General features: G+C 28.4%; 1 protein-coding gene across 1 annotated transcript; it reads left to right on the forward strand.

Moving 5' to 3' along the window:
• The first annotated feature begins 2,725 nt into the window (after positions 1–2,725).
• Positions 2,726–9,841, forward strand: LOC117180637 (venom acid phosphatase Acph-1-like). Its single transcript, XM_033373126.1, has 6 exons — positions 2,726–2,938; positions 3,145–3,255; positions 6,000–6,265; positions 6,376–6,659; positions 9,174–9,382; positions 9,695–9,841. The coding sequence occupies exons 1-6, from the start codon at positions 2,822–2,824 to the stop codon at positions 9,839–9,841; spliced, it is 1,134 nt and encodes a 377-aa protein (XP_033229017.1). The 5' UTR covers positions 2,726–2,821.
• Positions 9,842–18,579: the final 8,738 nt, after the last annotated feature.

Genomic DNA, 18,579 nt, shown 5'->3' on the forward strand with positions numbered 1-18,579 from the left:
CCTTCTTAAAAATTTAACTTTGTGTTTGAGAATTCTTTAATTAGATTAAAAAGTTATAATAAAAAATTCAACGATTTCGTTTAGAAGTAATTTTTTTTGTTTGAAGATTCTTCCTTTTAGTTTTTGGTAAAAAATTAATCTTTTTGTTGAAATTTTTATGTTTTTAGTTGAAAACTTTGGAATTTTATTAAAAACTCGACATTTTTAAAGTAAATTAATCTTTTCTGTTTGAAAATTTATCTTATTTAGTTGAAATTTCAAATTTTGGGTTGAGAACTCTTCTATTTTTTTTTAATTCGCATTTTTCAAAATAAATTTGTTTAAAAATTCATCTTTTCGGTTAAAAATTTATCAACTAGGTTTCCAAGTTGAAATACTTTCTTAAAAATTAATAAAAAAATTAACTTTGTATATGAGAATTCTTGAATTAGATTAAAAAGTTATAATAACAAATTCAACGATTTCGTTAAAAATTCATTTTTTGGTTGAAGATTCTTGCGTTAAGTTTTTGGTAGAAAATTAATCCTTTTGTTGAAATGTTTCTGTTTTTAGTTGAAAACTCTGGAATTTTATTAAAAACTCGACATTGTTTAAAGTAAATTAATTTTTTTTTCTTTAAAAATTCATCTAATTTAGATAAAACATCAACTTTTGGGTTGAGAATTCATCAATTTTTGTTTAAATTCGCATTTTTTAAATAAATTAATCTTCTTGTTTAAAAATTCTTCTTTTTTATTTGAAAATGCTTCTTGGTTCAGAATTCTTTATTTTGTTAAAATGTCTCTTTTTTCGTTGGTAAATTAATCTTTTTGTTTAAAAATTCACCCTTTTAAGTTAAAAAATAAACTCAGGTGAGAATTTTTGATTTTTTTAATTCAGTTTTTTTTCTGTCGAAATTAATCTTATTGTTTAAAAATTCATCTGTTTGGTTAAAAATTTAACTAGGTTTCAAATTGGAAATACTTTCTTAAAAATCAATAAAAAATTCCTTGTTTAAAAATTCAACTTTGTGTTTGAGAATTCTTGAATTTGATTAAAAAGTTATAATAAAAAATTCAGCGATTTCGTTAAAAAGTCATATTTTGTTTTGAAGATTTTTCCTTTTAGATAAAAATGCATTTACTTGGTTGCGAAGTTGACTATTTTCTTGAAAAATTGTCGTTTTTTGGTTAAAAATTAAATTTTTTATTGAGAAGTCAACGATTTGGTTGATAATTTAAATATTGTATTGAAAACTCATATGTTTGGTTGAAAATTGGACTACTGTATTAAAAGTATTTTTTTTTGTTTCAAAATTTATTTTCCAGTTGAAAAGTCAACTATTTAATTAATAATTTAAATATTGGGTTAGAAATTCATCGATTTACTTGAAAATTGGATTACTTTCTTAAAAGTCGTTTTTTTGTTGTTTTAAAAGTTTTTTTTTTAGTTGTAAAGTCAACTATTTGGTTAATAATTTAAATATTGTGTTGGAAATTCATCTATTTGGTTGAAAATTGTATTACTATCTTAAAAGTCGTTTATTTTTGTTTTGAAAAGTTATTTTTCGGTAGAAAAAAGTCAACTATTTGGTTAATAATTTAAATATTGTGTTGAAAATTCATCTGTTTGATTGGAAATTTAGGTTCTTTTTTAGTTTTTTTTAATTCGTTCTTTTTGGTTGAAAATCAAACTTCGTTGTTTATAGTTGGGTTGAGTACTCTTCAATTTTTTTTTATATTCGTATTTTTTTAATTGAAATCTAAAAATAAAAAAATACATTTTCAACATAAGAGTTAAGTTTAAAGTAATTAGTAGAATTTTTAACCAAATAGTTAAATTTTTAAACGAAAACGATACATTTGCAATCACATAGTTTTACCAAAGCAAAATTAATTTTTAACAAAACAGTTAAATTTTCAAGCAAAGAGTGAGAGGAAATTACAAAAAGCGAAATTTTTAGAGAATAGTATAATTTTTACGGAAGAAATATTCATTGAAAAAAAGTTTGTTTTCAAACCATAAAGACGAATTTTCAACAAAAGACTTAAATTCTTAATTAAAATGAATGACAGTTTAAAAAAGTTCTGGAGTTAAAAAACAATCGGCTAAAAAAGTTCAATTCTCAATGAAAAATAGATGGATTTTTAATCACAGATATAAGTTTTTTTATATTTATTATTTATTATTATATATGTGTTATATATATATATATATATATTTATTATTTATATTTTCTTATATTAGAGTACAAACCTCTATGGTTCTAAAAATTATTATTTTTTGACCTTTAAAAAGAATTTCTTTGGATTTGCATACTTAGTTATTAGCCAAAAGTTAAAGACTTTTTATTAAAAAAAAAAAAAATTCAGAAACTCAGTTTAAAAAATTTGAATTATTTTTATGCGTAATTAGCTGATCAAATAAAAAAAATTCGAAATCTGTAGAACAATCTTTTGGAATCAAATTCTTTAACTGGAATTTAGTTTTATAATCCTAATGTAAAAATAAAAATAATAAAATAAAAATAATAAAATAAAAATAATATTGTCAACAAATTTGTTTTCTTTTTAATAAATATTTGCAATAAAATCTTACGTAAAATCGAAAACAAGGGCAATGTATGTGAATCGTTACTAATGATACAGCACTGAAGATTCTTATCTTTTAACTAGACCAAATTTAAAGTACTGCCTTGACGAGTCTTATCAGTTCTCTTTAAAGACGGATAGAAACCATATTATTTTATTCTACTTAAGTGTATTCTTGTGTTTTTTGAACAAAAAAATTAGTTTATAAAAATCAAACTATTCGAAACGGTATAAAAAATTATAAGGAGAATATGAAGCTTTACAAGTGGCTGACAATTATTGCTTTTGCAATTGTTTTTTCACTCGTCATTTACATAGTCTTTAATTATATTTACACCGATGAACCTGAACTTCAGCTAGTCACTGTTGTAAGTACAACTTTTTAGAAAAATATTCTTTAGTAAATCAGTTTTTATTCTATTAAGATTGAAAAATTTTACCATACCCTCAAATTAAACGATTATAATAAAAAATTACTTTAAAGATTGTCGATTTTTGTTATAAAATAACACCTTGAAAATTAGAATTAAAAATTAAAGATAAAACTATAATTTATTATTTAATCAATATTCAGGTGTTTAGACATGGAGATCGCATGCCACATACAAGTGCCGGGGAAGGATACGTGAATAATCCGAATGCAGAAAATAATTATTTTCCAATAGGTCAGGGCGGATTGACAAACGTAATGTATAAGTATTATTATGAAAACACAAGTGAAAAGATAAGATTATTTTTTTACAAGAGAAAAATTTTTAACCAAAGATTTTGAGTTCTCATGCTGTTTTTAATGTTTTTAAATCTTAAATTTTAGATTTGTTTATTACAAATTTATCTTTAAAGAAAAATTCCCGAACAAATTGCTGAATTTTTAACAAACAAACAAATTATTTTCAAGCCAAATGGTTGCATTTACAATTAAATAGTTGATCTTCAAGCAAAAAAATTTTAAGAAATAAGTTAAATTTTTTCACAAGAAGATGAAGTTGCAATCAAAAAATTTTCTACCAAATAGATAAATTTAAAATTTAAAAAGATGAATCTTCAACTCAGAAGGAAATTTTTGAAACAAAAAGTATCATTTTTAACACTATTGTTGAATGTTAAACAAAACAATTAAATTTTTAAAATAAAAAGAGTATTTTTTAACGAAATAGTTGAATTTTGTAACAAATCGTTGAATTTTCAACATATGGTCGAATTTCTAAGCCAAAAAGAAATAACTTTAGCAAACAATATTTTCAATTTTCAAGATATTAGTTTAATTTACATAAAAAAATGAGAAAATCTCCACGAATTTTACACGAAGAATGATCAGTTTTCAACAAGAAATGAAATATTTAAATTTGCAGATAAAAAAATTAATTTTCGATACAAGAAAAGGAATTTTCAAAAAAATAGTTTAAATTTTTAATCAAAGAATTTCCAAGGGCTTCAAGCAAAAAGATATATAATCTTAACAGAGTAGTTTTTTCCATCAAGTCGTTGCATTTTAAATTAAGAATATTAATTTGCTACCAAAAAGACGAATTTGCAAACAAAATATGTGATATAAATTAACCAAATTGTTAAATTTTAAACTGAAAAGGATAAATTTTCCACAAGTAATAGAATAGGTAATTTTTAAGTTCAAAAAATTCATTTTCACAAAAAAGAAAGAATTTTTTAAAGCCTAGTTTAAGTTTCAATCAATAAACTTAACGTCTAGGTGAATTAATTGTATTTCAAACTAAAAAGGATTAAATTTTAACTGATTATGGGAGGATTAAATTTGCAGTTAATTAAATGAATTTTCAAATCAAAAAACGAATTTTTAACAAAATAGTTCAGCTTCCAACCAATTCGTAGAATTAAAAAAGAAAAAAATTTTTAAATGAAAAATTAATTGGTGTAATTATTATTATATACGATCAATTTCCATCAAAAAATGGATTACTTAAATTTTGAGAAAAAAAAATTTTTATGAAGAAAAACAACTTATTTCCAACAAATAAGTTTAATGCTAATGCAATAGAATGAATTTTTATCAGCGTTAATCAACAAACAACCAAATTGTTGCAATTTTCATGAAAATAATAAAACTTGCTTTTTAAGCATATCTTCGCTATTCTAACCGGATCTCTGATAGTCTATCCGAGGATCTCCGCTAGTATAGCCGAAGATTTCCGCTATTCTAAGCGGAGATTTCCGCTAGACTGACCGAGAATCTCCGCTAGTCTAACTGGATCTCCACTAGTCTAAAACAGATCTCGGCTAGTCTAACCAGAACTTCGCTAGTCTGGCTAGATCTCCGCTAGTCTAACCGGATCTTCGCTAGTCTGACCAGATCTCCGCTAATCTAATCGGATATTCGCTAGTCTGACCAGATCAACGCTAGTCTAACCGACAATGTACGCTATTCTAACCGGGGATTTCCGCTAGACTGACAGAGGATCTCCGCTAGTCTAACCGGATCTTCGGTAGTATAACCAATTCTCCGCTAGTCTAACCAGATCCCTGCTAGTCTGACCAGATATCCGATGATCTAAACGAATGTCCACTAGTTTAAGGCGATCTCCGCTAGTCTAACCAGACCTCTTCTAATCTAACCGGGGATCTCCGCTTGTCTGACCAAGGATCTCCGCTGGTCTAACCGGATCTTCGATGGTCTAACTCTTACTGGATCTCTGCTAGTCTAGCCTAAGAACTCCGCTCGTCTGACTGGGAATCTCTGCTAGTCTAGCAGGAGCCATGCTATTCTAACCAGCGATTTTCGGTAGACTGACCGAGGATCTCCGCTAGTCTAATTGGATCTCCAATGGTCTAACCAGATCTCCGCTAGTCTAGTTGAGAATTTCTGCTATTCTAACCGGGGATTTCCGCTAGACTGACCAGAGATTACCGCTAGACTGACCGAGAATTTTTGCTGGTCTAACTGGATCAGCACTAGTCTAACCAGATCTCCGCTAGTCTAACTGGATCTCCACTAGTCTAAACAGATCTCCTTAGTCTAAGAAGAACTTCGCTGATCTGGCTATATCTCCTCTAGTCTAACCGGATCTTCGCTAGTCTGTCCAGATCTCCGCTAGTCTAACCGGATATTCGCTAGTCTGACAAGCTATCCGCTAGTCTAGCCGAAGATCTCCGATATTCTAACCGGGGATTTCCGCTAGGCTGACCGATGATCTCTTCTAGCCTAACCGGATATTCGCTAGTCTAGCTGGATCTCCGCTAGTCTAACTGGGGATCTCCGCCAGTCTAAACGGACCTCTGCTGGTCTTACCAGATCTCTGCTAGTCTAACCAGATCTCCGATAGTCTGCCGAGGATCTCCGCTAGTCTAACAGAATGTTTGCTAGCCAGACTGGATCTTGGCCTGTGAGAGCCGAGCTGCGCTTGTTAACTACCTTCACAGTGCTCTAATCTGCTCCCTGTTCATTTTGGTTTTTAGGATGGCAAACTACGAGAATATAATCTAGGACAATTTCTTAGAGAAAAATACAATAATTTTCTTGATTCTACTTTTACGCCTGAAGTACTCGAAGCTCGGAGTACAAATTACGAAAGAACGATATTGTCATTACAGTTGGTTCTTGCAGGATTATATCCGCCAAATAATGACCAAGTGTGGAATCCATCCCTTAATTGGCAGCCAATACCAACTTACTACGAGCCTGAAACAAAAGATATTTTGCTCTCGACAATACTTTGCTCTCGGTAAAGAAAAATTTTCATTTCATTTTTATTTGTTTATATACCATTTATATTTTGATTTGATGTATTTTGTTCCATAAACAAAAAATATTGATTCATCTTGGAAAATGTAGCTTCCAAGAGCAAAGAGCAAAGATCATGCAAATACCGGAAGTTAAGGAAAAATTTGAAAGCTTTGCGGATTTATTGAAAAATTTGACAACATTAGTTGGAAGGCCAATTACTACCACCTTTGACGTGGCCAAAATATACTTCACAATTTTAACTGAATATGAATCAAATTTCACGATACCGAATTGGGCCTCCCGTTATTTATACAATCAACATGTGATAAATGCCATCAAATTTGATTATGAAATAGCGGTATACAATAATATCATGAAAAAATTGACCGCAGGTAAGGAGCCTAATATTTCGAATCGAAATGTATTGCTTTTTTAATAAAATAGTTCAATTTTGTGACAAAAAAGATTTTTATAACAAAGCAGATGAATTTTCAAAACAAAAAAAAGCAATTTGCAACAAAAAAGTTAATTTTTTACTAAAGAGTTGCATTAATCAGCAAATAGACATGAAAATTAATTTTAAATTAAAAATAACGAATTTTTAAGAAACGAGATAAATTTTCAACGAAATAATAAATTTTTATTAAAATATTTAAAAAAATTAATTTTTAAGACAAGAAATGATTTTTTAACCAGTTAAATTTAATAACAAAAAAAACGAATAAAAAATAGTTAAATCTTCAAACAAAAAGAGGAATTTTAAATCAAATATATACATTTTTTTACCAAGTAAGTGAATTTTCAACCAATACAGATTAAATTTCAACCAAATGTGGAATAGGTAATATTCAGAAGAAAAATAATATTTAATCGAAATCAATTAATATCTTACATTTTTAAACAAAGCAGCGAATCTTTTAAATTGTGAAAAATAATTTAACTTTTAACCAAGTAGTTGAAGTTTGAACCAAAAAGATAAATTTTTAACCAAATAGTGATTACCAAATAGTAATATTCAGCTGAAAATAAAATAGTTTCATTTTCAGTTTAAGAAATAAATTTTCAAACAAAAAAAGTCTGCAAACAAATTTTAAAATTCGTAACAAAGTAGATAAATCTTCATTCAAAATGAAAATTCTACAGAAAATTAGTTTGCAACAAAAGTGTTTCATAATTAACAAAATATTTGAATTTTGAACTAAAAATATGACTTTTGAATGAAGAAGATATATTTTCTACCAAAAAACACAAATTCTTAGCAAAATACATACATTTTCAACAAAATATTTAAATTTTCAAGCATAAAAGATAAGTTTTCAATTAAAAACGGAATAGCTAACTTTTTATTGAAAAAAATATATTTAACTGAAAATGAAACGAATTTTTATCAGATGTGAATTCTGAAGAAAGAAAAAAATTAACGAAGTAGTTCCACTTTCCACTACGTAAGTAAATTTTTAACCAAAAAAAGGACTTTTTAACAAAATTGTTGAATTTTCAGAAAATTAATGAAATTTAAAACCAATTAGTCAAGTTTTTAAAACAAAGGGGATGAATTCCGAATATCGCTTTTTAAGAAAAAAGAAGAATTTTTTACAAAGCAATTTAATTTTCAAAAGCAACTTAAACAACAACCAAATAGTAAAATTTTTAACTAAAAAGATGAATCTTCTCTTACAAAAAAATAATATTTTACCCAATTGTGGAACTATAAACCAATTAGTTGATTTTTTAAACAAAAGAATATGAGTTTTTAACAAAATATTTTTGGGTTGACGCTTAAGCCAAAATATATTTTAATTTGTAATTTAAAAACACAGTTGAATTAAGCAAAGAAAAATTAGAAAAGAAATTTAAATCTTTATCAAAAATTACATTCATTTTCCACCAATGAGTTAAATTTTTAAGTAAAGAGAACGAATTTTTAATCAAAAAGTTCGATTTTCTATCATATGGTTCAACTTTTACTTTAAACAAATGAATTTTAAATTAAAAGTATCAATTTTTTACCGAAAATGGAACAGTTTAATTTTCGGCTGAAAAAATTAATTCTCTCAAAAAAAAAATTCAAGGTAGTGGTTCAATTTTTAATTAAAGAAATTAATTTTCAACTGAAATTATGAACTGCCTAAAAAAATTAAGTTGAAACATTATGGTGTAACATTTAACAAAATAGTTAAATCTGTAACAGGAAAGACGATTTTTTAACCAAGAAGATTAATTTTCTACTAAGAAAGACCAATCCTTAACAAAATGTATCAATTAACAACCAAACCTTATATTTTTCAACTTTGAAATATAAATTTTCTACCAACAATGCAATAGTAAAATTTGTATTGAAAAAATTAATTTGCAACAAATTAATTACATTTTGAACCAAATAGTCGAATTTTTAACTAAACGAAATAAATTAAAAACCAAAAATATAATATTTTCAACAAAAGAATGAACTTTTAATCCAAAATAATGAGATTTTCGTATTGGATTTTATTGAGTTTAAATTCAACATCAATCAAAAACGAGAAAAAGGGGATAACGGGAAAGTTTTTTTTATAAAAAGGAAGAAAATTCTTTAAAAGAGGGAAAAAGAGAATAATAGTGGGAACTGTGTTAAGTCTGAAATGCAATAATTATTTTCAAACCTATTGGTTTATTTTTATTTTTCATGTTAAGGTTTGTGAACAAGTCAATTAATTAATAATTTTTTTATTAATTTCTTGTCCACTGGTCCATAATTATTTGTTTATAAATATTGATTTTTAAAATTGTAAACAAAACTGGCACCCAAAGGACCAAGAATATTTATATAAATTAATAAATAATTCATTATTTCGTCAAAACTGCAATTGAAGATGAAAATTTATGTGTCTTTTATTCTGGCTCAAATAAATTTCGCAACTTTACAGGACCGTTGATACGAAAAATGTCAGAGGATATGATAAGTGTAAGGAATGGCTCATTTACAAACGGAAGAAAAATTTTCTTGTATAGTGGACACGAGTCGAACCTTGTTACGTTACTTTCATCCTTTGGAGTTTATCATTTTCATGTTCCAAAATTTTCTAGTGCAGTTATAGTCGAATTTTATCGCCTCAAGGAAGAATATTACGTGCAGGTAAAAAATATTTTTAATCAGTCGAAATTTTGGTCGTAGAACAATTTCTTTGGACAAGTAATTTTTCCGAAGAAAAAAAATCTGCCCCTGTCTGGATTCGAACCCCGAGCGCCACTATAAGTGAGTAAATCGTTTTTGAAGTATGTCACCGAGACCTTAGCTAATCTTTTCTTGTTTTTATTGGTACCTTTTCACAGTCAAATATTTATAATAATAATACAGTACTATAATCATAAATTTGAAAACAGCTTTACATTTTTTTAAATTACTTTATAGTGGAAATTTATTTTAGAAATTTTATTTTTATTTTAGGTGGTCTATTATCTAGGGATTCCTCCTGAAATTGAAATTAAGGAAATTCCAGGTTGTTCGAAACTTTGCCCCCTTCACAAATTTCTCGAATTGATGAAGCCTGTGACACCTAATGAAGACGAAGTTAACAGCCAATGTGATTTATAGTTTGAAATATACTGCTTAATAAATTTTTGTATATTTATTTTAAAATTTATTTTTAATAATCCTTGGTAGCTTTGTAGTATTTTAAAGACAATTTTAGTACTCAAAAAATTATCATTAATAACTTCAAAAAATAGAAACGATTTAGTTTTAAAATAAGACAAAATGATCATGCATTATTCATATTATTTAAAATTATTGCGTGAGACTCGGACTTTTTTTAATTTTAAGGTTTAGAAGCATTTCAGGTGATTTATCAAAAAAAAAATTTTTTATTATAATTATTGCAAAATCGAATTTGCCTGAAATTAGGAACAATTATATAAGACGAAATACACTTTAAGGCATCTTTTTATTAAAAATTCTGCAAAAAAATCAACCAAGTTAATAAAAAACCCAATCTTAGAAATTCCCTGACGTTTCTCTTACCAATTTTTCATAAACTTAAGTTTTTAAAAATTATTTAAAAAAAAAATGGTTGTAACCAAATACTTACATTTTTATTTTAAAACAAGCCTTTTTTACAAAACAAATTAATTTTTAACAAATTAGTTACATTTTGAACTAAACAGAATTTGACACTAAATATTCAAATATTCGACTTAAAAAAACCAAACAAAAAAAACAAATTTTTCAGACCTAAAGATTAATTTTCTAGAAAAAAGTTGAATATTTTACAAAAATAGACGGGTTATTAACCAAAAATAAAGTTTCTACATTTTTTGTTAAATTAATTTTCTACAAAAAATATGAATTTTCAAAGAAGAAGATTGTATTTATACTTTCGATAAAAAGAAAAAGAATTTTGCATAAAACACATGAAATTTAAACTAAAAATATAATTGTGACATTTTTTGTAAATAAATTAGTTTTTAACCAAATAAAATTAATTTTTTACTTAATACATGATATTTCAGCCAAGAAAATTAAATTTCCTATCCAAAAAAGACAAATTCTTAACAAAAAATATAAAATTTCAACCAAATATTGTAATTCTTAACCGAAAAGTATGTGTTATCAGCCCAAAAAGACTTAATTCAATTTTTAGTTTAAAAAATAATTTTATGCCAAAAAATATAAAATTTTAAACAAAATAGTTAAATTCTTATTTAAAGAAATTAAGTTGAAACTCAATTAATGACTCTTTTACTAAACAAATTAATTTAAATATTTTCTTTCTTTTTTATATAAAAAAGATGAGTTTTCCACAAAATGAATGAATTCGTAACTAAAGCAGATCAATTAAAAAAACAGTTAGATCCTTAAAGAAAACAGATTACTATTTAATTTAACTTTTTTAGCCAAAAGGGATAAAATTATTAATAAAATACATGCATTTTTAAAGAAGTAGTTGAAATTGTTAAAAAGACGGATTTTCAGCAAAAAATGGGAAAGTTCAATATTTAGTAAAAAAAATTATTTGTAAAAAAAACTTTTTTCAAAGAAAATAGTCAAATGTACAACCAGAGATGAATTTTGAATTAAAATGACGTTTTTCCGACAAAAACGCGAATTTCCCACAAGAAAAGATTTTCAAACAAGAATGAAGTTCATCTAAATTTTTTACGTTGCAAGCCAAGAGCCAATTTCTCTGCAAATACTGGAATTTTTAACCTTAAAATTTGAATTTTCAACAATAAAGTATATTTTCAATTAAACTACTAAAAATAGCAATTTGCAACTAACAAAGATTTGTAATTTTAAAAAATTGATAGAAAAAAAACAATTTTCCTGACGACAAATGCCTGAATAATGCATTTGTTTATTAAATTTGTCTATAATATGAACAAGCATAGGCTTATGAAAAATTATTTTGAATAAAATATTGTTTCCATTCAAATTTCTTGCAATATATCTTAAAAAACGATAAATTATTGAAAATTATAGAAAACAAAGTTTCAACAAATAATTTGTTCATAAAAAATTTCTTTGTTTATTGTATCATGATGGAATATCTTGATATAATGTAAATCTATGAAACGTCATCGATTACAACAATTTTCCAATCCAAATCGGTCCACAGGTTCAGCAGGAATCGTATTTTGAACCAAAAAATGTACTTTTCCCCACTGTGCCCCCCCCCTCTCCTGTCCTAAATAAAAAATCCGAAATAATGAAAGATATCCATTTTTCTCAATAAATTTGTGAAAATGCAAACCGTGAGAACTAATTAAAACATACCCTCATTTCCGGTTTAATAGATCAGTCCTTTAATTTCCGCAAATCCACAAAAGGGAATCAAAAAGCAAAACCAAAAAAAGAAAGAAAAGCAAAAAATGATTGTTCCTCCTGCAATATATCTCGTGTACTCGCAACCGACGATTAGTTCTGAGGTTTGATTGCAGAATGCAGAAGCTGTTGCCTCATGACGAGAACCGCTCGCTATCCGGTAACGAACCTCGCAGGCAGGAAGCGCCGGCAGTGCGATGACAATGGTAATTATTGTTGAAGCTGAAATTTCAATTTTGCGATTGATGCATCTTCTGGCGCAACAGCCACACGGCGAATCCGACGGAAGGGTTTGGGATAAGGGAGCGAGAGGGGGGGGTGAAGAAAGTACATGCACAGTAAACCATAACCGCAGCGTTAACCGGTAGACTGCGGAGACGCGAACCAACTAGAAACCATCATAAAGGTTCAGTTCTCCCTTTGATACGGCAAACGGTAACGTATTTAGTTAGACATATCATTCGGTTTCTACCTATTGTGAGCACCGAGAACAAACTTCCTATTCGTTTGAACGCTGAAGGCCTCAACCTGACGACCGGAGGCGGAGGCTGAGGGGTGGACGCCAGTATCAGCGAGGCCGAGTGCTTTGTTGTTCCAGCCCCTCTTTTGCTCTTTGCAATTATTTCTACATGTTTCCTACCTAACAAATAACGAGACAACGTTTTCTCTAAGCATCCTTATTTTCGTGTGGTATCTACAAAGGATTCCATAACATGTGATTATAATTAATCGCAATCCTGTCATTAAGAAGAAGGTGCACTCGAGAGCTCACAGTAATTCGAGTTGTATTGCAGTATGAATATTTTCTTCAGTTACATCAAATCGAGATTGCTAGCTCTTCTGAGATTCACTAAACTGATAAATTTCGGGCGAAATTTTCAGAGAAGAGTCACTAAAGTTTGATGCAGAAACCTTTTTTAAAATTTTCCAAACAGAAACCCGATTAAATATTCACTGAAGACTTCTCATGACGACCATCGACTAACTTATCCGAAATATTAAAGTGGTTTCTATAGTCGTTACAAGCCGTCATCAGAAGTCTTGGTTAGTGAACTAAAACTCCAGGGTGCTAACACCCTTTTACCAAATACTCTCCGAACTAGTAAATTCTCTGGCGGGAAGATTCAAATGGCTTTAAAATGGTAGTGATTATAAGTGTACAGAATCAATAAATATTAGGTAATTATTAGTGTACACGAATTCTACGAATACTATAAGTTTATTGCGGCTTAGGAAATCTGTAGGTGAGTGTTTTATCTGCATTTAACTACATTAAAACTTTCATCTAAAATATTGCTCAGTTCACTGTCCAAAGTAGATTTTGGACTTACAAACAGGAAACTGTCACTAAGAGATTGACGTTTTCCTGTGATAAACGTTGGACTTTGGAACCAGTACCTTAAACTGTTACTCACTTCAATTGCCGAAAACCACTAGGTGGAGCAAAGTGACCTCATTTATGATTGGCTATTCGACACTAAAAGTGAGTGACGTCAGCATTTCGATTCGTTAAAAACTAATAGTAGGGATAAGTTAATTACGATAGGTAATGGGCCTAAATCTAAATGAATCAACGCAGAATATTAACGGAAGAAATTCGATAGCAGAGTTGGGACGTAACCTCTTCGAACATTCTCCCGTACTTCGCGGCCAGTCGGTGGAACTCGGGAAATTGATCTCGATCGAACTCGTACGAAAGCGTCTGCTCTGATCATGCGCTAAACAACTTTATCTCGATCTTCGTTCTGTTTCATTCGCAGTATCGTTCACAATATTTGTCTCGATATTTGTGATTTAAACCAAGTTGGATGCAATTATAAATTTCGGTTAAATACCTCGTCTTGAATAATTAAAAAAGTGCACATTTTTGAACTTTTGAATTAAAAATTCATCTTTCTTATTCAAAAATGAAATTTCAGTTAAAATTTGTGTTTTTTCGTCGGAATCTCAACTGTTTTGAATCCAAAATTTGTCCTTTTGATCGAAAATTCACCTTTCATGGTTAAAAAGTCTTACTTCTTATTTGCAAATGCACTTTTTGTTAGAATTAATCTTTTTCGTCGAAAATTAAACTGGTTTGAATAGGAAGTTCGTCCTTTTGGATTTAAAATTCATCCTTTTTGGTTAGAAAGTCATCTCTTATTTAAAGATGTAATTTATTCTTGAAAATTAAACTGTCTTCGAAAAAGATATGTCTCTTTGGCTTGAAAATTCATCTTTGAAAGTTAAACGTTCAATTACTTCGTTAAATAAATCATCTTTTTCGTAGAAAATTCGTTGTTTTGCATTAAAAATTCATATTTTTTGGTACCCTTTTCAACAAGAGTAAACTTGTTTCCAAAAAAAAATTTGTGCTTTGGGATTGAAAATTGATCTTTGTTATTTCAAAATTAATTTTTGTATTGAAAATTCAACTGACTTTAAAAAATCTAGTCTTTTTAGCTTCAAAGTTTAACTATTTGAATTTTAGTTAAATTACCACTTCTCTTTATTCGAAAATTCGAACATTTGCTAAAAAAACTCATCTTTGCAAGTTTGAAATTCAACTATTTGTTAAAATTCATCTTTTTCGTCCAAAATTTAACTGTTTTGAATAGAAGATTCATATTTTTTTTTGAAAATTTTTGTACGGAAAATTCGTCTTTTTGTTTTAAAGATTCGAAAATTCAGATAAACTGTTATATTTTTCTTGAGTGAAAAGTCTTTATTTGTTAAAAATTCTTCTTTTTGGTTTCCAAATTGTTTTTTGAGTTAAGAATTCAACTTTTTGGTTAAAAATTTGTGTATTCTTTGAAAATTAACATTTTAGTGAACGATTGGTTTTCTTGGTTGAAAATTCATTCTTGTGTGTTAAAAATTCATTTTGTTGTTGTTAAAAATTAACTTTTTTGTAGAACATTACATTCTCTAAACAAAATTGTAGGTCATTAGCTTGAAAACTTAAGTATTTGTTTAACAGTTTAACGTTTTTACAGAAAATTAATGCATTTGTTGGAAATTTACCTTTTCGTAAAAGTTTTGTTTTCTTGGTTAAAAATTCATTTTTGTGTGTGAAAAATTTATTTTCGTTTATTTTTTGAGAATTAACTTTTTGGTAGAAAATTCAACTATCTGCAAAAAATCCGCTCCTTAACTTAAAAATTGGAATATTTGGTTAAAATTGAACTGGTTTGTTGAAAACTCGTCTATTTGGCGTGAAAGTACAACTGTTTGGTTAAATATAGACTACTTGCTTAAAATTTGAACGTTTTCAGTGAAAAAATGGATAGTTGAGCCAACCATTTAGTTAGTACGATATGGCATGGCTGTTTTATTAGTTGATACTGCTATTTAATTAGCAGGCACAACAATTTCATTAGTTACACTGACTATTCAGTTAGTACTAGCAACTAAGTAAATGGTTGTCCTAACTAATAAAATAGCAGTACCATATATTACAAACTGAATGATTGGCCCAACTAACCCTTTTTTCAGTGTATGGTAAATATTAATTTTGTTCTTGATAATTCATCATTTTTCGAAAATTCATCTCTTCTTTCTAAAAATGTAATTATTTGATAGAAAATGAACTTTAAGTTCTAAAAACAGAGATTCCTAGCCCAACATAGAAAAATTTGAAATCAGTCCGCACACTGAAAAAAATTGTTAGTTGGGCCAACTATTTAGTTTGTAAGATATGGTACTGCTATTTTCTTAGTTGGGGCAACCATTTATTAAGTTGATGGTACTAACTAAATAGTCAGTATAACTAATGAAGTTGTTGTGATAACTAATACAATAACAGTATCAACTAATAAAATATCAGTACCATAACTTAATAACTAAATAGTTGGCTCAACTACCGTTTTTTTATGCACCCTGTAATTTAAAGTTTTTAAAAAATATTCCTCGTTTTGACGCATTATCTCTGTGATGACACCTACTTTGAAATAGCAACTACCCTTCCAAAAAACTGGATCATTACGAAAAACCATATCTACTTGTCACTTTTGCTACCATAAAGGCGTTAAGTGAATAAAGGAATCCCTGGTGCCGTTGACGTGAAGTGGCGGGATCAAGAGAACCGGCAAAAGACCCCGCTATAATGACCGGCATACCTCACGTTCAGCTTCGGATCCGAGAACGACGTGCCTCGATAGATTCATCGAATACTATCGAAAGAATTTCACGAACAATCCGGACCAATCGACACACTGGTCTTGGGAACCAGTCGCCGATCCGCGTCTCAAACGCGCTCAGTATCGTTCAGCAAGTTCCTCGTGAATCGGTCGAAAGAACCAATGTAAATGCAATTCGGCCCCCTCTCTGCGACCATTCCGAATTTTACCGGCATCGACCAAATTGGCACCAGGACCAGAGAAGCTGACCCGCCGTGTGAGAACCGTGTCCGTCGGCCTTAAATCAAGGCGACCCTAATTCCGGCAAAAAACACGTCCGCGCACGGGGCGTTGTTCCCAGGATCAGCTGGTCGACTGACGACATTTCTCGCGGACATACCGTCCGTTCCTCATCGACTGGTTTCAACTTGAACTCAACTTTTTCCTCTAAATTCATTGATGGCACGTTTTTTTGTAGATATATTCTGTCAAAAAGGAGCCAAGATTCTGAAGCGTGAGATCTGAGTAGTTGAAGGTCGGCGCGCCGGGGAGTGCGGACCAGCCACCAACCGGGATACTCCACCTCCACCGAGAGGCTATTCACTCACGAATTTAACCATTTTAACGCTTGAAATCTCCCTAAATCTCTTATATGTTACGCAAGATAGTAAGAAATAAAGAAGATAAGATTCGATTAGCATCAGTAAGCTAGAGAGCTTATTAGAATTAGAAATCAGATTTTAAGCAAAGAAATACCTATTTAGCTTAATGAGTAGCAAGGTAGATGGAAAATGACGATAAATAAAAGTGAGTAAGAGGTAATAAGAATGAGAATCTGGACCAAGTTGGAATATTGTGCGACGACTTACGCGCATGCGCCGACACAAAATCAGCTGAGCCGAATTAACCTCAAAAATATCATGTGAACCTCGGGGCGTGTACATTTTTTGAATATTTGTCTACAGAGGTATATAAAAATATCTAAAAACATTATTTACATTATTGATCGAAAGGTAAAATCGAAAAAATTATTAAGAAATTTAGCTTGGAAATCAAAATGTGGTAATTTGAAATTACGTTCAAATTCAAAGAATATGTAGAGTCTGCGAGAGATTCTCAAATATAAAATATTAAAATCATCAATGACAAATTTGAAAAATTAATTTTGTCATTGTAAATTTTGACGATAAATAATAAATCATGAATTAGCGGAAAAAGGATGTAAAATTTGATTACAAGAATTAATTGCAAATTACATCGGAAAAATTAGCAGAAAATCGATACTAAAAAGAAACAAATTTACACTACCGGTCACAAGTAGTTTTTGATTAATTTCGAAAATAACTTTTAAATTGATAGACTCTTTGAATTAAAAAATTATTTTTAGATAATTTTGCAAATGCAATTCCATGAAAATTATTTCTGACATTGAGCTTGAAAGCTATTTATTCAATCGTGCTTTACAGTTTTTTCTTACGTTTTCAATCGATGATTGCACTTTATTGTAACCTCCAATTCTAACCTACAATTTTCCGAACTTATAATAATTAATAATTTAATAGTAACGCATAAATTAAAATTTTTAATAAAAATGAGTTATTATGAATTAAAATCTAATATCGTAGGTTATAATGGAATACTATAAACATTCATAAGATCAATATTATCAATTTACTTGAAAATTCAACTGTTTGGTTGTAAATTAACTTTTCTGTTAAAAATTTCTATTTTCAATTTAAAAATATAACTGTTCTGAAGAATACTCGTCTTTTTGGCATTAAAATTCATTCCTTTTAATTTTATGCTATTATATTTTTTATTTAGAATTCATCTTAATTAAAATTGATACGTAAATTAGAAAAAGTGTTCAAACAATTTCAATTATTTTTGTATTAGAAATTTTATTATTTGGTTCAAAATTTAATAATTTTCTATAGCATAAAAACGTTTTTTTTTAAATTAAAGTTTTGTTAAAAAATCATCCCGTTCGGTAAAAAATTCAATTATTTTGTAGAAAATTCGTTTTTTTGGTTCAAAAATTTATCTTTTTACTTGTAAATTTTATTTTTCTTGACCACAAATAAAACTGTGTAGTTGAAAATTAATCTGTTTAGATTGACTCTTCAATAGTTTTATTAAAAATTCATTTTTTTTATTAATTCAACTGCTTAAAATTTGTATTAAAAATCTTTTTGGGTTGCTATATCAACTCTTATCTTTTTGGTTCAGAATCCACCTTTTTTGGTTAACCTAATACTTCAATTTTCTAACAAATTATTGAATTTTAAATTAAAAAAGACTAATTTTCTACCAAAAAAGATGAATTATAAAAAAGTATAATAGTTCATATTGCAACCGAAAAATATTTTAATTATAAATTAAAAACAGTCGAATTAATTAAAAAAAAAAAACGTT

Source organism: Belonocnema kinseyi, chromosome 9 (assembly GCF_010883055.1).
Source record: "Belonocnema kinseyi isolate 2016_QV_RU_SX_M_011 chromosome 9, B_treatae_v1, whole genome shotgun sequence".
Classification (NCBI taxonomy): Eukaryota; Metazoa; Arthropoda; class Insecta; order Hymenoptera; family Cynipidae; genus Belonocnema; species Belonocnema kinseyi.